We start from the raw sequence: 24,745 nt of genomic DNA on the forward strand, positions 1-24,745 counted from the left end.
ACAGAGCTGCCTCATCATGCAGTACAGATACTAAATAGCTTTCTAAACCAAAGTTCTGAACAATTCTTTCCAATTTTGTTCATTAAGGTGGAACTGCTTTCACATGGAAAGGACGTGACTTACACATTGGTAGACTACATATAATAGCACGCTCTATGCTGTATTCCCAATAGAATCTGGTTTATTATCTGAATATAGAAATGCCTTTTCTTCATGTAGAGTGGAGCTATCATGCCATAGTAACCAAGAAATAAATTTATCTTGGTATACTAACATTCATCCTTACCTTGGATACAATACAAATCAAAGAGAGTTAACTGAATATGATACATATATACAGAGTCTTAAGGACTAATCTAATATGTATATAATAGATAAACTCTACCTGACATTCAAAATACGTCAGAATAAATAATACTCAGATATAAATAACCTGACATTTAAAATTAAAGCAGAAACTGCAAGCTTGTCCTTATCTGTAGTATTGAGCTTCCATAGTTTTGAATAGAAATATTCAGTGTGCTTGCATAAGTCTAAATTTTTGTTATGCTTATTACCTGCTGTTTACTTAAATTAGTAAGTATGAATTACCTGCTGACCAAAAGTAAGTCAGTTCTACTTGGGTGTGTATCCTTTCATGTGTTGAGGGGAAAATTGTGTTCAGTAATTCTTCCCGTGTTGCTTTACCCAACATGAGGGGAAAAAAATATCACATGAATATTTTATAGTCCGGTCCAACCCACTCTGAACTCTGATCTAAACCCTGACCAGTGGATTGTTGTGCTTTAAGGGCCCATTGCCACTGACGAAGGACAAACAAATGTAGGCAGAGTTTAAAGCAGCCCCACCAGGCAGCAGCATGTGCTGTGCTGATCGAATGTGGCCTCTAGCAGGGGTCCAAGGACTTAGCCTCATCTCTTTAGATCTGCAGCAAACAAATCAATTGTTCGGCAGTCAGTTTCCTGAGCAGTAAAATAAATCTATGTCATACATAAAGAATAAAATACTTTGCAATATTATGGCTGGTTTTATAATTATCCCACATAGTGGCAGTCAGGGGCCTGTTTCATGCAGCTTTGAGGTAGGGAAGAGGTCTAGCTCAAAATTCTATCCCGCAGTAAGTTACAGTTGCATTTCTTTATGAGAGCAAAAAGGAAAGACAGCGTTCAGATTTGTTTGGTATCTGTTAGGAGACACAACATCGGGTCTGACAGCGTTACCAGGGGTATAGTGATAAATTGCCTCTGCACATAGCTCAACAAAATGCCGTGGGATCTGTAAGAACATGTACCAGTTGTATGGCCCTTGGTTTTTTTCAAAGTATACCTTAAAGATATGGTGAGTTATTCATACATATACATGCTGGGTTGGTAAAACAAATAAGTCGTTATTATTCTCAGAAGATTTGATTTAACCCACTCTTAAATATCACAACGTACATCTCTCCTCCATTCTGAATTTTGGGAGCTCACACTTCACCTAGCCCTTGTTGCATTCACCTTCCAGATCACGTGAATGGTCACTGTACAAGTCCAACCTCCCAGAGCTGCAGTTCAGGAAAACGACTTTCCAGTGCAGATGTCTCAAAAGCAAACCGCCGAGGGCCTGGGAAGCCCCCCTTCAGAAAAGCGCAGTCTGCAGCCTGCATGGAGATTTCTCTCCCAGTCACCACAGAAGGTGGGTGGCAATTAATATTTTGCTAGGTATTTGCAAATTTCTCACCGGGTGTGAAAGCAAAGTTTAGCATGATCCTTGTCCCAGTCACCGCCCTGAACTGCTGTCTTCATCTGACTGTTTAGAATTTAGAACAACCCCTGTGTGTTAGTGTTGTTACTAACAAGCCTGCTCCTGAGCTCTGTGCTGCCTAGAGATGCAGTCTGCTGAACTTCGCCAAACTCTTACAGCCGTCCCCTCGCCTTTATGGATTGGGTGCTTTGTTCCAGAAAAGCAATTGTTCGTAGCAGCTTATGTACAGTTATTGTGACAGCTAGTAGTACTAACATTTTAAACTCTCATTGTCTCTACTTACCAAGTCTGAAAATGAGTAAGATATTTTTAGAATGGGAGTTCAGGCTTTGCACATATATATTTATTTATTTATTGGCACTGAAGACTTTATAAAATTCTACAATCCCTGGCCACTGTTTACAGTAAAATTATAGCCCATAATCTAATCGATTTTTTTTGTATTTATAATAAGTTTCTTGGTTTAATGCTTGAAAAAATAGTCTTCAAATCTTGATCTACCTGAGCACAGAGTCTTGATGAAACTGAGAGATATGAAGTGGACCACTCACGGCAATGCATTGTGCTCAAATGTAGAAGCAGCCCATTTTAATTACAGCAGTGCCATCTATTTAGTGCAGATTGTTTAAGCAGAAGCATTCAGCCCACATGTTTTTCTTCAGTATTGATAGTGTTCCCACTCTGCTGTTGGTGTCCTTGACCCTTGTCTCCCAAGCTTCCAGCTCCCCCACATTCCTGCAATAGAACAATGCATTGTCGGTGTAGAAAAGTAGATGGAGTAGGACTGTAGTGTTGGTTGTATTCAATTTTAGTAATAGACAAAAATTTAATAATATTTAAACAACAGAAATTATAGGGTTTATTATTTTAATAGTAAAATAATTAATTTTAACAATTAATTTTTAAAAATCCAGGTTTTAATTTTAATTAAGTTGCAGAATAATTTCCTGAGTGCTTAAGAGATAATAATCCTGTGGCTATTGTCTGGGCTGTAGCGTGGCCTGAACCCTCTGGGATGCTGTAAGTGGTAGGCAATTGACAACACCGTGACTCTAGCCCTCTGTCTTGTAAGGAGCGTTTGTATCCTAACCTGGCCACCTGCAGAGGTGTCTGCAGAAGTTCTTTACAGCTGGAACCAGTACTCTCTAATTTAGCCGATTTGTTAATGGAGACAGAGCAAGGGGAATTATATCACTCCGAGTGTCTAACTTTGTATTTTTAAATGCAAATTACTGCAAATACCTTCGTTACCGGTGGTAAATTGCTAGAATCTTTGATCGCTTTTTTGTTCTTTATGATAACATAAAATAGCAAATACTTTTTCTGGCCCCTCTTCTGACTAGCGTGGGGATCACACACCAGAACAGATACTGGTGGAAGAGGGATCCTGTGAGTTGTCCCTTTCTGCTTAAGTACAGAAACATCAGCTTAAGCAGCTTTCTATGCTGGGTTACATTATCCAACTCCCTTTGCACTAAAGCAGATGAGGAGTGTCCCTGTGATCTATTTTTCCAACTTTACTAGACAAGTATTAACCTTCTGCAGAGGACCAGGGTCAAAAACTTGGGAGCAGTGACATTGCAACTGACACTGCTGTTTCTTCAGTGACCATCCAACCATCTCTTGTTTAGGAGACTGTTACAGTATTATGGACTCTTCAAAGATTAGGTCATAGGCTGAAGAGCAAAAATGTTAGATTGCATTGTAGCCTTTGTATAAGATATAACAAAGTGTAATCAGTTATAAGAAGTAGTCCTGTTTAAGTACTAGACCTGAATTTCAGTTTTAACTTGGATTAATTAATGGTTCCTGTGTGAACATTGTACTAAAGCAGATTTACAGAGTTCTAAGTTGTTTATCAACTCTCGTGCATAAGGGCAGTTTTCACCTGCGTAATCACCACATTTTCCTCCACATTAGTTATTGGTGATGATCATAACACTTTCATCTCTTTGTGCCACACAAATACGGTAAGTACCATTGTCACACAATAGCTCATGGTGGAAAATATATCCCTGACACAGTAGTTTCTACCCCTGTGTGTTTTTCTTTATCCGATGTAGCACCAAACTCTTCTGGAATTCTTGTATGCAGATACTGCTGCAGGATCAACAGTACTTGGACAAAACGGGGCCACAGTACTACACAATTCTTTTATGCTGCTGCTTTTCTTTTTCCCTCACACTTTCCCAGAGTAAGTAGGGTCACTGGCAGGCAGAACCTACAACCCCTAAGGTCCCACTGACCCTTGTGTACAAAAACATTTGGCAATACAGTGATACTTTTAATGGCATGATGATGTTTTCTGCATATCCATAGCATGAAAGATTCCATTTCTGTTGCTCGTAACTAATTATAATACCTATCAAGTTTATTATTAAACTATATTTCTTTCTAGAGATAAATAATCTAACTTCCTTTCAGGGATGTGGAGTAAATTAAAATGAATGATGTAAATCTCTATTTAAAAGTATCAGTAGTGTCACTGAAATGGTATTACAGCTCTCAGTAAGGTCAGTTAAATGGCTGCTGCAAGAAAGAGACACGTCTTTAGAGTAATTTATATTAACATGTAATATGATGAAGCATGGTTTAGGTTTGTCCTTGAGTGTGTGGATTTGTGTACAAGTCACCTTTCAGCAGGTCTATAGACTAAAACAATTTATTATTTCTATTCTCTCATTAAAACAAAGCCATCTGTCCAACTTGTCTAAACTTTTTTTTTAGATGCCTGTGCATCTGTAGCATTTGTAGTCTTTTGCCTTCTGCTCTACAAACTGATCTGTCTGGAATGACTGACATTATACCACTATTCACGCATCTTGAATTTCTAGGCACACTGATTTGGCGAGTGGTTTGATTTATTTCTGAAGATTTTAATACTAAATAATATGGTGGAAGGTGGTATGGTCCTTAAAAGGTTTTTAGTCTGGGGACAAAGAGGAGGGTGAGGGAGAAGGAACACAAGAAGTTAAAAGGTTTGAGAGAGACTATAGTATGAATAAGCATTCTCTCCAAAATGTGGCTCTGGCTTTGATCAAAACCTTCTGGCTGGGCTGCTCCAGAATAAAACAAAAAAAAATCCTCTTTGTGTTAAGAATTTATTGGCTAAATTGGAATATTAGCTGCCACAAAAAAAAAAAGACTGGGCTGCTCCAGAATAAAAAAAAAAATATCCTCTTTGTGTTAAGAATTTATTGGCTAGTTAGGAATATATGCTGCAACAAACAATAGATATACTCACAAGAAATGATTTTTCTTTTATATTCTCATGTGGTGAATCAAGACACATATTTTATGTCCTTGCGAGAGGGGTAGTATTTCAGGTTAGTATTTGGTGGGATTTTATTATTCTACCTGAGTAGAATTTTAATTAGAGATTGCTATCTCAGTAGTACTAAGCACTTTTTATACATGAAAAAAAAAATCCTTTGTGTGTGGGTAGGTGATTCTTACCTTTTCTTAAGCCTGTCTCTGAGGTACTGATAACACTTGGAAATTTTTTTAATAATGCTTCCAGTTCCTGCTCTTTACAACCTCTTGTAGTTGATTTGATTAAAAAGATAATACATTTTGGTGACTAATCATAAGATATCTATTAGAATAATAAATCAGTCTCTTCTCACGTTGGATTTCAAAATCTACTTATTTAAATCTGATCTTTTTGGTACAATAGGAACTATATTTCCAGCATTTTCCTCAAGTGTCTTTTCAAGCAACTTCACACAATAAATTCTTCTGACTTCATTCCTGTTAGCTGATTGTCAAGATTTTGCTGACTCTTACCTCTATATATATGCAGAAGGATTCCTGATATAGAAAAGCATTTTTGAAGAATGTCTTTGCAATGATGAATCATAGGAAGAAAATGGAGGGAGAGGGGGTGTCTTGTTTACTGCTGGTCAAAATATTGCAAACTGTTCAGCTTCAGAAAGTGCTGATATTTCTTCCACACTCATGGAAGAATAATTCAAAAGCCAAGTAACAGTAGCAGAGGAGTGGTGTCTATCCTTGCATGGTTGCTGTTACTGCTTAAACCTATATCTTTCCCAGTATCCTCATCTAACATGGAAAAAACGAAAAGCTCTAAAGCTCTTTAAATCCAAGTAGATTTTATTCCAAGGTAAAGATTACTGCCATTTCAGATTAAAGCCTGCTTGTTTTATTTTTTTTTCTTTCCTCAAAAACCACTAGTATCTAGATCTGGTTATGGTTATATCTTTGTCAATAACTGGCCAGACATTTAATATAGCACTTCTCGAATACAATTTATGCTATTTAAAATGTTACATATTGTCCTTTAGTATCTTCTGGTTTCATAAATGCAATGTTCTCACCACTATACTAATAAATTCTGTAGTTGCTCAATATTCTATATCTAATTTTAGCAAGAAATCGGAATTTTACAAGTTCTTAATAGCATATTATTGATTCTAAACAATCTTGTTTTCACCTACTTTTGATTAAGCTGTTTCTTCCTTACAATAATATAAGAATTTATTTGCCTTGTAAACAAAACCACAGATACAAGAAATTCCATTGCTGAACTTCTAAATTCTAAACTTCTTCCAGTCCTTTTTGACCAGAATTTTTTGAGATCTTAAGAGTTAGTGTTTATCTTTCTTTGATAAGGTTTTCTTGCACAGGTTATAAACTACATTTTTAAAAATCAAGTTAACATTGTGCTTTTAAATATCAACAGCAATAAAAAATGTACATGAATGCAAATTATTCTTACACAAGAAAATCCTTACAGATATTCTGGCCCATGATCTACATCCTGTAGAAAGGGAATGTGTTTTGTCTCCAAGCTTAGTAGATTTCCTTGCAGGCTGTAGCTATTAGCACTGATCATGACTTGGTTTGTTCCAGCTCTGGGCTCTGACTAGCACCCCATTTTGTCTGCAGGTGTCCTCACAGAAACATTGAGATAGGGATTATATTTATATTATATTATAGTATAGTATAGTGTATAGCCCAAAACATCTACTCTTCTTCTGCATAGGAAGACAAAATCTGTGTTTCCATCCAACTTTTAATTGTAATTTTCAGTTAAAGAAAATACTGAATTAAAGAAAACAGTGATGTTAAAGAATAAAAAAAAAAAATTGTTGTGGAAGGAAACTCAGTGTGGTTATCCTTGTATAGTTGGTGGGTATGTGGATGTGTGCACAGATACATATGCTGGCATGCAGTCCTCTTTAGCTTTAATAAATTGTAACTACCTTTGAGAAGTCTTTCAGATTTCATACTTCTTACTTATTGCTTTTTTTCTGGTTTTTAAGCCACTCTGCATTCTCCAAGACGTTCTCTCTGCCATGACTTGCTAGTTGCCACCAAGAGCTCATGCTGGGAGACTCTGCTGGCAATTTTTCCTTTCTTGCCTTCACTCACACAGCAATTGGAGCATTCTGTATGTGTATGTCCATATGTGGTTATATTGTACATTTTAGGAAGAAAGTAAAGACAGAGTGATTTTTTTCCTTTGTAATGTTATGTTTGGAAATCTATTTTCTCTCACCAGCAGTGATAGAAAACTGTCTTTCCTTTTTTTTGTTATTTTTATTTCCCATTATGTTGCTTTTAACTACTCCAGCTAAATCACCCTTGACTAGAAAGGCCATTTAGATATTAGTGCTACAAACTTGCCTCTGAACAAGGAATCTTAACAAGGATTTGCTGTGCATTGTAATTTTCTAGGAATGCTAAGAGCAGAGTCTTTGAATTTGCTTTAGCTTTTCTTTAAAATAATTCCGTTTCAGCATTTACCCCAGCTTTTGGATTAACTCTTTTGATAATATGTAGTTAAAATTTGATATAGAGCACTTGAATTGAAATGTTGCTGTGAGCTGGCAAAATGAACTACTCAAGAATATTTAGCCATTATCTTTAATAACCTTATCAAAATTTCTATGGCAAGAACAATACAATTTCCATTTTAATAGATCCAGTATACTTTCATACTTCAAGTTTTTCTTTTGCATCTGCATATAAAATGTCTAAAACTGTTGGGGGATAAGTTGTTTTGCCTCTTGCATGGTTTTGTCTGATTTGTTTTGGAAGTGGGTAGTATTTGGCATATACTATATGCTTTTATTATATTTATTCTTCTTTTATTATTCAAAAGCATTTGTGAGGATCACCATAAGAAGCTTTGTAGACGGTGTGGCAGAGGCTTCCAGATTTTTGTCCCTGCTGGATTTTGGTTTACGTTTTGGGGTTCTAGGGTGCTGAGTTTTTTGAGTCTTTTGGTTTGTTTTTTTAGATTCAGCAAATTTGACAATAATTTTCTGTAGTCTATTGTTCTATAACAAGGCTTCTAAAGTCTTAGGATCTATCTGTACCTTAATCAGTGTTTGCCTGTAAAAATGTGCGTGAAGCCATAGAGAATGGCTGACATTTGCTCTCCAAAGTCCAGTATGCTGTAGTCAGTTTCTTAGAAATACGATACTGTGTGATATGATATATGATATGAAATATGATCTTATAAAAAGTCCACAGCCTGAGGACCCAGGCTCAATTGATGTTGTGCTGTGTATTGCAGTATTTCCTACATAACTTCTATACAATTTATATCTGTTTTTCCCTTGTCAGCTATGGCTATTCTGTTATGCTGCCTGCAGCAGTGCTGTATGCATAGCACACTGGATTTTTTTTGGACTGGCTGAGTGAATGTGACTTAGGTTTCTTTCCCACGTGGTGAGGCTGGGGGGGAGGAGAGGGAGATTTCTGTTTTTATCATTGGCTCCTTTTTCCTTGGGTCTGTCAGGTCTGAAGCCCACATGTGGATGTGGATTAAGTGATGATGGTCTAGAAGATGATCACTGCAGTTTTCAAAGGTAGTGGTTCCTAGGCATCCAAGGAAAGACAGGAACAACCTGCTTGCTTGATCTAGAAAAATATTGAAGAAAAAGCACAAAACTATCCAAATGCATGGCAGAGTCCTGCAGAGAGGAAGGGAATCATCTGCTGGCCATGTCTGCTGAGAAAAGACAGGATGTAAAGGACATAAATTACCAAGGCAGAGGCATGACTTCAGGGAAACAGGAGGGGATTAATTTTGATCACAAGGGTAGTTAACCATAGAAATGGATTCTCAGAGGAGGTTATTGCATCTCTGGCAGGTTTTCAGAACAGCTCATACTCTCCACCACGTTCCCTTTGCCATGCCTGTCCATATTGCAGAGCGGATGATTTCTGGTAAAATTCCTTGCCCAAACAGCCAGCCAAACTGACACTTACCCTGAGTGCCATGGCTTTTCCCAGCTAGCCTTTCAAGGCAGAGGGAAAAGCCCTTGGCTTGAAGTTTTTTTGTTTCTTGGTGAGGGAATATGATATTGGTTCTGCTTGTAAATCATTTCAGTATTGTTAGCACTTTAAGATGCCTTACATCATTGTAACTAGTAACAGTGAGAACAGCACAATAGGAGATAACTTAGAGACACTCTGGTAAGCCACAGTCTCCACTAAATGCTCAGTTTGTCACCACATTTCTTGTCTGTGCAGAGAGGCAGCTAAGAATGTTGCATAGAGGACCTGTTCTATATGTAGGAAGTCTGTTCCTTGCTGCAGAAAGCTTTATTCAAATAAAAAATAAGTTACTAGGAAGTTGAAATTATTTTTTTTCCTGTATTGAGCAAAATCACAGCGATTCCGGTCTAGTGGGCACTGCAAACTTAAAGATTTCTGAACAGCAAATTCTGTATGGCTGTAATAAAACATTTGGCCTCCAAAAATAAAGTGTTCCAAGGAAGGATATGCCAGCTTCTTCTGTAAGGTTTTCATATCTGTTTCAAAGTATTCAGTTTGAACACAGTAAGACCCATAGATTATTCATGGGGGAATAAAATTGCTTCTAGAAGTGACTTGTCCATAGTGCTAAATTCTTTGTTCAGTTATGGTGGAGATGAGAGTGTGTGTGCTTGTTTTCTACTGTAGATAAAATAAAATAAAATACTTCCCTTTTCCTGCCTCCTCTTAGAAAGGAGATATAGAGAGATTTTTAAAGGTGAGCAAGGGGCAAAGCCCAGTCTGCCTGTGATACAGACCCATCAAAAATAATGGCAACTGGTCCTGAGAGTAAAGGGGACAATTCAGCCCACCTCCCTCAATCCATCCCTTTAGAATACAGTCTAAGAGAGGGTGCTGCTCAGAGTGGATGTCCTAACCAAACAGATGGGGCATGCCACTTGCCCAGGAAATCTGGTAGAGGACACGCATTAAAAGTAGGTTGTTATGGCAAGAGGGATCCCAGTTTCTAGACCCTAGCAATGGTGTCCAAATTCCCCAAAACACATTCTTATTTTATATTAGGTCCACAGTAAATAAAAAAATAGACCAGAAGGGTGAGAAACCTTAGGCTCAGCCTCTCAGTTGAGCATCATAGCCATCAGGGGAGCTTCCAGGGGACACATGTTCCTCGTTATACCTTGTGGCCACAGCTGCAGAAGGCATGGATGGATGGAGATGGTCCTCTTGGACTGATATGTGTCTCCAGCTTTTGGCCTCCAGCTTTCTGCTGAGTGCTGCAATCACCAGACTGCAAAAAAGCCAGTGGAGCTGTCGTCATTTAGACTGAATTATAATCTTTACTGGATCTAACCACTGGTTTCCCTCAGAGGTTTAAGTGGAGTTTACGTGTGTGTCTGCCTAAATCTGGTCACAACAGAGCTTGGAATGTCCTGTGCCTAAATTCCAACTCTGTTGGGCTAGATAGAGTTCATGATAGGCTTTTCCTTGGAGTACATTTTCTGTCAGGTTCTACTAGGATGTAGAACAAGATCCACTTGTTTTCTTCCAGGAATCTGCAAATTTTCCTTGTTTTTGAAACAACCAACTAAATGAAAATTTTGTTGTTCTTACGTTCACTGAATGTCTAGTAAGTTTTAAATGATGATCTGATCCCAAGTTAAGCTAATTTCACACTGTACTCTAGGCATGTTGAATTTGGAGGGTGCGTTTTGCACTGCATGCTTAACTTTAGCATTTTTCTACCTGTTAGCAATTGCTTCAGATCAACATAAGCTGGTTTTCTACATCTGAAATAACCTTTGAAACATTTTTGTAAGTGGAACACACCATTGGGTGGTTCCTGGTACTTCTGTGGCAGAAGGAAATAGGTGGTGGGCTGTTGCATATGGAGAATTAGCAAAGAGTATAGGAATATATTAAGTTATAGGATAACAGCTGTTCCAAAAGGTTTTTCTAAAGCAAAGCTTTTCTAACTACACTTCAGTTACAGAAGCAGAGGATCTATCAGAGGGGGGGAAAAAAGAAGTCCTTTCAAATGCTTTCACTTGCTTCATTACAACATGATCTATTTTTTCCTTTTTTGTTGAATGAAACTGAGGTTTCTCTTCTATAATGCCTTTTATCTCCACCTTATTCTTGGGTACTTTGACATATGGAAGTTATGCAGCATACTATTCTGTCCCAAACCATCAATTATGAAAGATGCTTAAGCAAAATGGATATTTTAGGTTGGGATTTAAGTTCTAGAGAATTGTGATTGAAATGCATAAGTCCAAACTTGTAACCTATATCCCTATTGAGCTCTTGGTGATCTAAATGGGCAGACAGTTTGCTTGTGTAAGTCAAGGGAAGTAATTCATACAATTGAATATAGAAGTTTGATACATTACTTAGAGTTCTCTAGTATTTTTATCTTTCTATAAAAATGCTTATTTCTGCTTCATTTTCAATATGAAGAATAGTTCTGCCCTAACAGTTCCCTTCTGTTTTTTAAAACATGCAGAACTCAAACCTAAGCCTGAACTTTACCATATTCTGGAAATATCAAAATAAAGATTCAAGTCTGATGACTCGAATCTATTTTCTCTTTCAGGCCTTTATTTGCCATCATCTACATCAGTCTTGTATCAGTACGACTCCATGAAGCCATTCAGGTCACACTGCTATAGCTGTAGCAACTTCAGGGCAATGTATTTCAGAACTTTTTCCAGGGAGGGTTAAGCAACCCCCAGCTGTGAGCTCCGTGTAAGCACAGACACGGCCACCTTGGTTTGAATGCTCTGCAAGAAGTATATTCATAGGCTTTTCAACATAGTTTTAGGGAAACTTATTTGAGTTGATCAGGTAGGGAATCATTCACAGTAAAATTCCAGATGATTATTGCATTGTTTGTGCTTAAGACAACTTCTGCTGCTTTCTGCTGAATTGCTTTATGCGGAATGCAGCTTTAGAGTAGTGCTATGTGTTTGAAGATGTTTTTAGCCAAGTAAACGTGCAGTGTTCTTAAATGTGTGAAAACCCTGCAGCGTTACTGCCTGCCCCTCTCTCCTCTGTGTTGCTGAAGCATTGCTGTCAGTAATATGGTTCGGTCTCTGTGTCTCTTTGATGTTACTGTGTGCAAATTCGTGTTTGAAATAGAATTCCTTTACTGTATGTTTACACTGGCATTCAGAGCTTTGCATGCTTTCCTGACTATATAATTTTAAAAGTGACAGATTTCTCTTAAAATCTTAAGATTATGATCCTTAAACTGGCAAATGTTTTAATAATTTCATTCGCTTCTGTTAGGTCTGATATTTGGGATTAAAACTTTTAGAAGTTTCCAACTGAGGAGAATATAAACCATTTAACCTTGTTTCCAGAATGTATCCCTTTCCATATCAAAAATGGTCGATTTTTGTATGTGTTTTATAAGCAGATCAATTACTCGGTGTGTTAAAACCAGAAAAGGACCTATAAATAGCACCCAAGACACTGACAGTCAACTGCAAAACTCTTCAGTAATGAATGTAAACATTTGCAGTGAAAATGTTGATCTTTGTCACTGGTAGCTTTTTTTCACTCCTCATAACAAGTGACACTTTTACTTTCATAATTCCTAACTTCAAGAAGATAATTACTTTATGCTTCTGTTAGTGCTAACTCCCTTATTTTAAAATAATCACAATGACAATTCCTTGGAAAAGATGATGGGTGAGGATGTGTTCACCTTACAAGGCATTTACTGCAGTTGAGAAGAGAGAAGTCAGAATATTCCCCTGAAGATGGCATACACATTTTCATTAATATCCTCCCTCCTTTTTTTTTTTTTTAATTCCATGGGAAAGTAAGGAAATTCCAGTTTTATTTCCATGAAACAAAAGAAAGTTAAAAAAAAAAAAATCTCTGCAATCTCTGCTCTGTAAAGGTGAGAGTTGAAACACATGGAATCATTTACTCAAATTGTCTTTCACATTCTCAGAAAACCCTCAAACCCTAAATTAAATCTTCCCCTAGAGACCAGTGCACTGCAGGACAGCTCTGTCTCGCAAGGAAAGAGCTAGGACAATAAGTATTCAGGGCTGCTTTCCTATAAATGTCATGATGACGGTTGGCTCAATTGTTCTTGTCCTTTTGCAATGCATGCGATTTTGTGGCAGTAGGTTACATTTCCAGACGGGCAATGCTTCAGCAATTACATGGAATCAGTACATTCTCACACGACGAGCATCACTATACTGCTCACACATGGACGAACAAAGGTAAGACTCAAAAACACTGCCTTCATTTTTATCCTGGCATGTGAGTTGAAGTGTCCTGTGTGTTTCTGTCAGTGAGGTGGGTAGCAAGTTAGAGGTTTTGCAGTTGCTTTTAAATCAGAAGCCTTCTGTTTGTATGCTGCTGCTCCTAGCTGGAATTTAACAATCAGTTCAGTGGTATGAAGGAAGTTGGTTCCTTATTTTCCATCTGCATCTCACTAACCCAAACCATGTATAGGACAGGGCTGAATGAAAACACTTTGAAGAAATCAGGACTGCTGTTAGGAGAGTAGTGGTGTTTATATTGTGTGGTCCTAACCCTTGAAATGCGGCTTTTTGAAATGCACTGACTGCAGATAATGAGGCTTTTGCTCAGAGCTACTGATAGTCTAACAGCCTGAAGAGCAGCATCTCCCACACGATCATCACTGGTTAGCTCTCAGGGGATACTGGACCCCTCCGATGGTGCTCTCAGCTCCACTGCTGCTAGCTGCAGGAACAGCCTGGAAACCTGTTTGGAAAAAAAGAAGAGCCAAGTAACCCAGGTGTGCAAGAAGAAGAGGAGGAAAAAGGACATGGTTGTCTGAGAGAGACTGCTGGGTGGGAGCTGAGGGGTTTCAGATCCTGGGAGCTGGGTATGTGCCTCTCGGAGAAAAGCAAATACTGGACTCCATCAAAGCAGGAGGCAATTTAGAGTCAGGAGTGTCATGTAGCAGGGTGTTCTGCAGAAAAAAAGAGAACGGAGGAGCAGAAAAGTATCTGCCTTTCACATATGAACATCCTGTCCCCTTACTGAAGCAGGGAGTCCAAATAAACGTTGTTCGATGTAGGTTACAGGGAGTGGAAGTTGTCCTGGTTCAGAATCATGCAGAAAGATCTTGTACTTGATATTCTTGCTAGACCCATCACACAGTGCAAGAAAAGGAAAATATAAGAGAAAACCCAGAATATGGCAGTTGGGTTAAGGATTATTTTAGATTGACAGTGTTCATATAGGACAACTTTGAGAAGATAGGACATAATTTTAAAACATAGCAATCCTGCTAGAAAAGGATATTGCAAGTTTTTAAAATTTCACAAAGAAAGTGCTTTTATGTTTCTCTAGGATACAATGGAGTGGTTTCTAAATAGAGAATTTGGGGTATGATCTCTTTGAGAGAAGTGTCCCAGGGAATAGGCCTAAGCTAAATTTTATCCCAAAATCTAGGAAGAGGAGAGATTGCTTTAGAGCTAGCTAATAAAGTCACATAGTGATTGCAACCTTTCATAGGTTTTGGTTTGCTGTTCAGATATGTTTAATGACATCAAATTTTGACATGTGTCGTGCTGGTCTTTAGAATTTCAGTTTGAGTGGTGTATTGAATAGAAAATGGCACAAAATGTTCCCAAAAGTGCCCTAAAGATTATATCTGTTAGTGTCAGTTCTGTGAGGATGTATTAGTTAACTGTACTGCACAGGAGTGAGGAACATTTCTTGTTAATTTAGGGAGGGAGAAAGCTTGATGACACATGCAAATGGCACATCATATATTTTAAGTTCTGTGTATGTCGCCTACACTAACTACATTTGTCCTCTCAACATCTTTCTCAGTTTGAGCACCACCGTATTTGAATTTTATGTGACTGTGATATTAATATACCTGGTTAAAGAGAAAATGAACTACATAATAAAATATTTCAAAAGTTAGATACCTTTTGGGGGGGAATATATATATATCTTTATCTCTAACAGGGAGTGTACTGATAGGATGAGGGGTAACGGTTTTAAGCTGAAAATGAGTAGGTTTAGATTAGATGTCTGGAAGAAATTTTTCACTGTGAGGGGGGTGAGGCACTGGAACAGGTTGCCCAGGGAAGCTGTGGATGCCCCATCCCTGGAGGTGTTCAAGGCCAGGCTGGATGAGGCTTTGAGCAACCTGGGCTAGTGGGAGGTGTCCCTGCCCATGGCAGGGGGGTGGAACTAGGTGATCTTTAAGGTCCCTTCCAACCCAAACCATTCTGTGATTCTGTATATGGAGCCCTGATGATCTCTGCCCTGAAATTGCTGTCTTCCCCTTCTTTACTCGACAGCTGTCAGTGTGCTTAGGAAGGAGCTGGCCCAACCAGTGCACTGCAGAAGTACAAAGTACTTGGGGTTATGGGAGACACGAATTAGAAGCTGTGTTTGCGTATGAATAAAGAATCCTGGGTTTATGCAGATACATTTAGCAGCGCTGAGCCAGAACTAGAGAGATACAACAGTGCCTACATGAAGAAGGTGAAACGGGGTGAGGGAAAGGCAGTGCTTGGAAGTCAAGTAGGCATAAGTTTCTTTTCCGTGAGAGTGGGACTAAAGTGGCAGGGATGGCTATCCTGTGAAGCTCTTGTTTTACAAGTTACAGATACCCTCGGAGAACAGAAGCTGGGCCAAGTGTGAAAGAGCAGCATGAGAATCGACCCCCATCTCTGTGTGCCAGCTTGTAAGGTAGCATATGGAGTAATGCTTGGTGTGATTCCAGTAGTGCTTTGCTGTGGTTTTCTTCAGTCTTTCCCAGGTAGTTCTTGTGAAGAGGAGAATTTCGGCAGTTTATGCTGAGTCATCTGGGTAGGGGAATACAGTGCTGCAACACATTATCTGAGGAAGAGATTTACCAGCAGAACTGCTGCTTCTGGTGGAGAACCACATGTACAATATGAGGCTTAGCCCAGTTTTAAGTTGGAGTACGTGAGAAGGTCCTTTTCTCTTCAACCATTTTGTTCTTCGACGATATCAGAAACTATTCCTCTTTTTAGGTATGTCTGCTGGCTCGGAAGGGAAAGCTGTAAGGATTTCCTACCAGACACAGATCTACTTCATAATGATAGGTTCAGAAGTGAGCTTTTTATCTCAGGTCCAATAGCTTCAACTACTTATCCATCTTCCAGAACCTCCTGGTCCTCTAGTTATTGTTGGAGAAGAGCATGTGAGGTTTCCAAAGATCTAGCCCTATTTTTTGACTGCAGGCTGGTAGACAGCAGTGCTGGCACAAATTGTTTTGCAAAGACTATGCCAGCAGCCAGCCTTACTCTCTTCTTGCCTCTGGCTCCTCTACTCTTCAGTAACTTTTTAGCCTCAATGTGCTTTGTAGCTTTCAATGCATTGCCACCAATAGTTCCTGCTAATGCCAGGAGCTCCTGAGCATGGCTTGGTGCTTCCTGCCTGGCACTAGGCAAAGCAAAGCAGAGATCCTTAGCCGTACAGCAGTATTTGCAGGAGAGGACAATACGGCTCTGTCTCCAGCTGGCTCTCACTGTTGCCTGCTGAAGCTGAGTCAGAAACACGAACCAGGCAGTGCTGGCTCCCTACGCAGTTGTTGCCAAGGGTGCAGAGCAGGTTTCTCCCTTCACTCCCTGGGAAGCCAGAGTTGGTTTGTACCCTGGGGTGTTTTGGATGCTGGGATCAGTTTAGCAATGGGTATCTTTTCCCCAGAGAGCAGTTATTAATAGCTTGACAGTGAACGATGGCTGTGAATGCAGTGCTAGAACGTCCTAGCAATGGAAACAGGAGCAAAGCAAAGGACACATGCTCTGAAGTTGGTAATGGCATCTCCCTTCATGTCCTGCAGCAATGAGATACATGGATTAACTTTAAATGCATTGGTAACATATGGGTCTAAAATTATTTCATGCTATTTAGAACAAGTCCTTTGAGCTATGGCTGTTGTAAATTCTAATTAGTCTATGCTAATCTCCATAATAAGCAGCTATTTCTAATGCAGATCTAACTGATGAGGTCTGACAGCATTTTCCACGCTTATTTATACACTGGCAGCAAGCTAGTATCGTGCTAGTATCAAAATGTTTGCTCAGGTTAAGAAAACTCTCTTTTTTCTGTACTCTACAGGGAGTTTCCTGTATTTGCTTCAGGCTTGTGCCTGGTCTAGGATTGCCAACTTATGCCTGTTTGCTTGTATTTGTTATGCAGAAAATAGGGAAAACTCTTTCAGCCGTTCCCGAAGCTCCAGCGTGTCCAGTATCGACAGGGACTCAAAGGAGGCAATTACTGCTTTGTACTTCATGGAGTCTTTTGCCCGAAAGAACGACTCCGCTGTCTCCCCCTGTCTCTGGGTCGGAACAGGCCTCGGTATGGTCTTAATCCTCTCCCTTAACCTGCCTGGTAGTGACGATTTAAGGCAGTCGGAGCCAGTCATGGTGTCACCAAGCGGTAAGAGTGCAGCTCTTTTCCTGTTTATTGTCTGTCTTGGTACAACAGGGGGAATAACTGCATGGTTTTGTATGGCCTTCTGGGGAGAAATTTCTCAATACATGTACTAAGCAATGGTCACTCACTAGATAGAGGGCACACAGGTAAATAAAGATGCCCATGTGAGACCCCACTTTGGTTGTTCTTTCTGAAGATTACCTTGTGTCATGGGCAAAGCTACACATTTCTTGTGAGCATAGGAAGATTAGCAGAATTCCTTCTTATTGTAAAATTACAGTCGCTTGTACAGCTCTGATATAATCCTATCTGGAATGCTGTGAACAGTTTGGCTATCTTACTATAAGAAAGCTGCAGAGAAGCAGAAGGGAGTTCAGGAAAGAAAACAAAAATGTTGGCAGTTGGATGTACCAGGAGAGATCCATCGCTGAGTGAGTGACAGATGGTGTAGCAGAGAGAACACAGAGGGCTGAGAGAGGTCAGGTCTGAGGAGAGGCAGTATGTGCTCAGTATGTTTCAAGTAAAATAATGACAAAATTCAGAGGATGCACTGGACCAGAGGTTTCCCGTCCCTGGTTTGTTTAGAAAAACAATGCTGGAAGGTCACCAGACTGAGGAGGGCAGTTTTACTGCTGGGGAATAAATATCCTGCTAGTATAATGTAGAGATAAACAGCCTATCTTTATGGTATTCAATAGCATGGATTATATAGATTATTTGATATAGGCTGCCTGAGACCTTTTCAGTACTGGCAGCCTGTTTGTTCACCTGATTGTGTGATCAGGAAGAACTGAGCAAGGCAGACTTGTCACCTTAGCTAGACTAACGTGGTTGCTCTATTTGCAAAAGTGAAACCCGAACGTCAGCTGTGCTGCGTGCATTCACGGTACTGACAACCAGTTTAATTGTGGTGCCAGTGCTAGTGAGAGGGAATTATATTTTGCAGGCACAGTTCTGACACTGAAAGGAGCCGTGCTGACCTTCGCATGCTTGGACTGCGTGGGCATGTTGACACATCCACCGTATGAAGTATGGAGGGACCCACACAGTGCTGATGATGGTGAAAAAACAAGGAAAAGGAAACTTGTCATGCATTCCCCTTCCTCCTCCCAGGATATGGGTGATCATCAATTTGCAGTCATTTGTTCAGAAAAACAAGCCAAAGTCTTCTCATTGCCTTCCCAAACATGTCTTTATGTCCACAACATCACCGAAACGTCCTTTTTATTGCGAGCAGATGTGGTCACCCTCTGTAACAGCGTCTGTCTGGCGTGCTTTTGTGCCAATGGGCACATCATGACACTGAGGTACTTATCTAACTCATCTTGTGTCAAAACTAAACAAAGAGGTGGCACAGTGCCATCACAGTCCACTTGTGTTTGCTTCAGAGTGGCTGATGCTCTGCATTAACTCCCTGGTGGGTGTGTTTAATGCCCTGCCTTGCCTGTTGCCATGCCTGTTCCTTGGCCTGTCTCCACAAGGGGAGTCAGGGCAGCCACCCAGCAAAGCAAACTCCTTTATTTCCTAGTAATCCCCCACCCTCGACAATTGATGGTTCTTGATTTTTAACTCTCATAAAAGAAAACCCTGATAATTTTGCTCGGTTATGGTATATCAGGTAGAAAGGAGTATAGAAAAACTCAGACCTGGGAAGGGTACTGTTTATCCAGTGTGAAGGAGCAAGTCCCACTCTTGCTGGTTTGGAAGACTTTCCACTCAGAGCACCTGGTTTCCCTTCCTTGCCGCCTCCACCACCGAGCTGTCTGTGCAGCAGCCTGGCAGGTGAGCCATCACCTTGCCAAGCCCCCTTTCCCCAGCCAGGCCATTTAAATTTTGGAAAGTGCTGTCCAAACTGGTGAACCAGGAGAAGCTGGAGGACAGGAAAGGCAATGCTGGAGCCTTTGTCTGCAGGGTGCCATGCCTTTTCCCACCTCTGCTCACGCAGTAACTGGGGGCAGGACTTACCCTGCAAACTGTCAAGCCATGTGGCACAAGCTATGCTGTGTCACAAGCACATCCCAAATCCAGACCGTAGCTGAAGCCTAAGGGTCATTGTGGCAAGCAGCTGAAACTTTTCCGTGCAGGGAAACAAAGGGTTTGGGGAAGGGAGCGTATTTGTGGCAGAATTTTTCAGCTTAGAGCTGCACTTTTTAACAATTCTGGTTATGAAAAGCATAAACTTAAATGTTGGTTTAAAATGCAGCCACAGAGCAGGTGTACCATGTTCCTCTCTGCAGCTTGCCCAGCCTTCGCCCACTGCTGGACATCAACTATTTGCCTGTAACAGACATGAGGATAGCGCGGACCTTTTGTTTCACTAACGAAGGGCAAGCTTTGTATCTCAGCTCTCCCACAGAGATCCAGCGGGTTACCTACAGCCAGGAGATGTGTGATAATCTGCAGGTAGGGCTCAAACTTTTCCTTTGGTGCCTTTGTGTTTGTGGGGAGGGGCCAGTGGCCTGACTTGTCAGATGTAAATTGCCATGTGTTTACTCCCAGGTTGCTCAAAAGAACATGTCATTCCAGTCTATGGTTTCTATTCAAACAGAAATGGTTCTAAATGGTTAAATAAGTGATACTGGCATTACCAGAGATGATAAGTTCTTGAAAAATAGCAAGCATGGGGCAGGGAAAAAATGCCCAGTATTTTCGTATTTATTAATTTTTAGCATTTGAAGTGAAGGCTGTGCTGCTGGAGCAGGACAAACTTGCTCCTCTCCACTTGCCCTGGCTGAACGATGCCAAAGCAGCAGAGAGAGGTTGGCATTACGAGAGATTATAAGTTCTTGCAAAATAGCAAGCATGGGGCAGGGAAAAAACCCCAGTATTTTCGTATTTATTAATTTTTAGCATTTGAAGTGAAGGCTGTGCTGCTGGAGCAGGACAAACTTGCTCCTCTCCACTTGCCCTGGCTGAACGATGCCAAAGCAGCAGAGAGAGGTCAGCAGCTCTGTCGCTGTTTGGACTTTTTCATGACACTGCCACCTTGCTTCTGTGCCCTAAGGGCTGACCCCAGCCTACAGCCTGCCCGCGTGTAATTGCAATCTCTCCTGGCCCTGTACAGAGGCAGATTTGTGTCCAAATGCAACTCGTCACAGCCTGCTTCTCTCAAAGTCCTACCATATGAAAGACCAACTGTTAAAAATGTCTGAAGGGAAAGAAAGGGAAGCTACAAACAGCTAGCAGCTACAGCAGTTGGTACCAGCATGTGTCCAACCACACAGCAACTGCCTCAGTGAAAACATTCATTCCTTCCCATATTTTTATCATTTTTTAATTTTAACTCTGAAAATATCTTAATACCTGCAGCATTCAGTAAATAGGTGGGAGCACGAGATACAACAGTGTGGTTAGTATAAAAAAATATGCTTAATTTTAATATATTTTTTAATTATTTACCATTGGTTTTACTCCAATAATTGGTACTCCCCTTCTTCCATATGAGGAAGGCATCTCCCATTGTACATGAAAATACAGTAGCTACAGAAACAGTTTAATTAAAATAATTTATTTTGAACAAAAGGTCTTTACAATGTTAGATTTTGGTTGGGCTTTTTTTACAATGAAAATGCAAATTAAAATGTCATTTACTGAAGAGGAGGAATTGTGAGAGGATACAGGGAGAAATATGAGTAATAAAAGGGGAAAAAAATGATAGGGAATAGGTTCCAGGTTATATAATTAGCAGTGAACTAGGATAGAAATATAAAAGAAATGGTCCTGCCAGCACTCATTACGCCCTAGGGAATAACATGTGCTGAGCTGCTCAGCTCACATCACAGCACTGTCTGTCTCAAGCCTGAAAAAGCACTGTGAGGAGTGAGCATTGCACACAAGCTTTTGCACATCAGAGTAGGGATTCTTTTGCAGGGAACTAATTTAAAAATGATCAAAAGGTTTGATCGGTGTATCTTAGAAGACGGACCTATATTGAGAGGCTGATAGAAGCTAGATTTTTTTTTTTGGTTTATTAACCTTAATAGCATCATACAACAACAAACCAAAGGGAAACACAGCCCTTGCTTCTCTGTACTGCCAGACTGTGGCTGCTTCTACCTTGGCTTGTACGCAAAGAGAACAGTAAAAGGCTTGCACAGTCACTATATGCGTATAAAAGGCAAATGACCCAGTATCACCTAGGAAAACAAGGCAGCCTGCATGAGAGCCTCCACTTAGGCTCAAAGGGCTGCAGTAATTTTTCTCCCCAGAGCAGGTGACACTGCAGAGGAGCAGCAAGTGTGAGTCACAGCACTGTCCTAGCACTCAGCCAGACCGCTGTGTGCAGCACAACATCTCTATCTGCCTGTTGAGGCTTCATGAGCAAACACCCAGCTGAGCAACAGGGCAGCAAGTGTCCTTTTTGCACAGCCTCGCTGGTTTCAAACACTAGTGGGACTGCATGCTTGCTTGATTTTATCAGTTTTATTCCAGAGAGCTCACTTCTAGTATTGTGGCAAGTAAACGGGAGCCTGAGATTTGTTTGGGTCAACTGCTCCATGATCTGGCATCAGGACAGTGCCTTCAAGACATGCTTATTTAGCATTACTGACGGCACTGTCCAAATGCACCATAAGGGGGGGGGGGGTATAGAAGGGGATGGGATTTTAGGTTAAAAACAAACAAACAAACAAACAAATCACCAAAAAACCCTGAATACCCTGGGGAAAAAGAGGACCGCTAGCAAGTACTGAACTCCAGTATGCTATAAAGAAAAAACAGAGTGCCTGCCCTGCTTGCCTGGATAATCACTAAAGTAAAACACAATTCACAACAAATCGTTTAGTCAATTAAAGCGTCACCTCTGCTGCTTACAAGCAAAATGTGATCTTATCACTGGTATTTTCACTGTGTACTGCTTATGAATCTTTTTTCCTCTGAGCAAAAGACTGGGCAGTGACAAACCAAGTCCCTCTGAAAGCGTGAGTGAATGTAGTTAGCCCAGGTATTTGCCTGTCATGAAACACAAATGTGAAGTACTCAATACTGTTCACACAGCAGACTCATAAAACTAGTTGATTACATGCAGTGTATGTGACCTGTTAATGCAAATAAGGAAAACACCTAGAACTGCTTTCACTTCACTGATTTTTCACGTGGACTTTTAGGACATGCTTGGGGATTTGTTTACTCCTGTGGAAACACCAGAAGCCCAAAACAGAGGCTTTCTCAAAGGACTTTTTGGAGGAAGTGGACAAGCTTTTGACAGAGAAGAGCTTTGTAAGTAATTGAGTTTTGGTTTTTTGGGTTTGGGTGTGGTTTGTTTTTTTTTTTGCAGAAATTAATTCATGGGATCCCCGGTCCTTGTCATCTAGGAATGGCGTGGCACACAAGATGTAGATAATTGATGTCAAAATAAAGATGATGTTGTGAAGAAAGGGGAGGGTCCTCTGTTGGTTTCTCATGATTCCTTCACCTTGGCAGCTTCTTTTGAGCAACTGTGGTAGGGGGTCCACAACTGCACTGTAGACGTGCCAGTGCACAGAGCAAAGCCTTCCACACATGCCATCTGCACATCAAATAGCATCATTACTGTGAGGCTGCAGCTTGAAGAGGAGAAGCACTGACAGAGCCATGGCCAGGAACTCATTCCTGTCTGTTTGGCCATTTCTCCTTTGCAGTTGGTGAGGCCACAGCAGGAAAAGCCTCTCGCAGCCTTGCCCAGCACATCCCTGGATCAGGTGGAATCGAAGGCGTGAGAGGAGCCGCAGGAGGAGTCATTGGGGACTTGACTCGTGCACGCATTGCCCTTGATGAGAGAGGACAGAAACTGGGAGAACTGGATGAAAGGACTGCGAGCATGATGGCCAGCGCAGAGGCATTTTCCAAACATGCACACGAGGTAGGGGCCCTGGAACCACCCAGCTAGAACTAGAAACTGCCAGCTCTGCAACTGAGCCTTTGCTTCCCTTTGGGAAAGTCAAGCACAGTTCTCCCCGTTCACCCAGCCACGCTGGTTTAGGTGTACTCATGTTAACTGACATGCCCTTTTTCCTGCTCCCAAACAATGAGACTGCCAAAAAATAAGCTTCCATTGCTTTCCCCTTCCTTTCATGTTTCCATAAATGAGCATCCATGGTTATCCTCTGAATATAGAACATGGCATTTCTCATTGCTCACCTTTCTCACTAATTCATTATGATTTTTTTTAAAGCCACTTAGTGCAGCACAGAAAACAGGTAGGTGGATGTGTATATAGGAACCTTTACAGATCTTATTGGGAAAAAAGAGGAGAACATTTCTAGTACAACACTGTGGTACTGTTCTATAGAACAGGGCTTGCCTGGGACAGACAGCTTCTGTGCTCAGAGCTGGAAATGGAAAGCTCTTCCATCCCACGCTGTTAAGGCTGGGAATCAACTAAAGTGATTTTTTTCTTTGAAGATAAAACAACATCAAAGAGTACTTCCCAAAATGCATGTTTTTCAGTTAACATGCATCACATCTCTGGCAAGACCTTTACCTTTTTATTGGCTTTTGTAAGTGCAAGGTAAAAAATACTCAGAAAGAACATGCCCTGGAATGCAAGAAGTTTATATATTCAGGACATATCTACTATGCTCCACAGACAAGCTCCTTTCTATAGGAGTAAAAAGCAAGTTCCTGGTTATTCCCGTACCTCTGTACTTTTTGCAGAAGAAAAGTAGTTAAAGCTCCTCAGGAAAAATCTTTTAATGAACAGCAATAGTAGGCAACTCTTTGTTTTATTTTTTGTTTTAAATGTAGCCATTATGAAATTAAAGACACGGTCTCAGTGCAATCAAGACCTGATGACAGTGTTTGTTAGTGACGAGCATTGCTCTTCCATTTTTACTTACAAAGTTTGTGACAGCTAATGGGCCTATGGCATGTGTGATACCTCATATGCAGAGCAGTGTTTTATATCAGTTTGTTTCCCATTTCTGTAGGTGATGCTGAAATACAAGGACAAAAAGTGGTACCAGTTTTAGACTTTGAAAGCAGCAGCTTGTGGCTTTATTAAGAACACTCTTCAGGGAAGCAACATTCATTCCCAAATCTACCAGTCACTGGCCAGAGACAGTTTTTTCTCCTAGAAGACTTTTTCCTGTTACTATTATTGGATTCATCACAGTAGGAGTCAAGAAGAAATTTTACAGACCGTGAGACAGAAGCTAGAATCATATGGGTCTTACTCCAACAGCTGGCTCATGCAGTAGCCAATTTTTCCAAAAGGAACTCAACCATCACTGTGGCATGTAGTTTTTTCAGAAGCTGGAGGTATGAACTGTGGGGAGTGTGTTTGGTTAAAAATATTCTGTACAAACTCAAATGTTAATGCACTTATAAAACTTTGCATGACTAACTGACATCT

The 24,745-nt window shown here is 40.4% G+C and overlaps 1 protein-coding gene across 1 annotated transcript; it reads left to right on the top strand.

The window, feature by feature from the left end:
- The first annotated feature begins 582 nt into the window (after positions 1 to 582).
- LOC104462491 (syntaxin-binding protein 5-like) lies at positions 583 to 24,745 on the top strand. The gene is made up of 8 exons (XM_010074446.1): positions 583 to 604; positions 1,507 to 1,677; positions 17,179 to 17,418; positions 18,362 to 18,722; positions 19,653 to 19,818; positions 22,521 to 22,632; positions 23,034 to 23,254; positions 24,321 to 24,745. Exons 1-8 carry the CDS (start codon positions 583 to 585, stop codon positions 24,360 to 24,362), a joined length of 1,335 nt encoding a protein of 444 aa, XP_010072748.1. The 3' UTR covers positions 24,363 to 24,745.

Source organism: Pterocles gutturalis, unplaced genomic scaffold (assembly GCF_000699245.1).
Source record: "Pterocles gutturalis isolate BGI_N339 unplaced genomic scaffold, ASM69924v1 scaffold20552, whole genome shotgun sequence".
Taxonomy (NCBI): Eukaryota; Metazoa; Chordata; class Aves; order Pterocliformes; family Pteroclidae; genus Pterocles; species Pterocles gutturalis.

Bases quoted from the DNA above. Each gene is read 5' to 3' on its own strand.
- LOC104462491 (XM_010074446.1), top strand. From the start codon at position 583: ATGAATTACCTGCTGACCAAAA. The intron at 1,678-17,178 runs GTGGGTGGCAAT...TTTGTTATGCAG, and splicing joins TCTCCCAGTCACCACAGAAG to AAAATAGGGAAAACTCTTTC. The intron at 19,819-22,520 runs GTAGGGCTCAAA...GTGGACTTTTAG, and splicing joins AGATGTGTGATAATCTGCAG to GACATGCTTGGGGATTTGTT.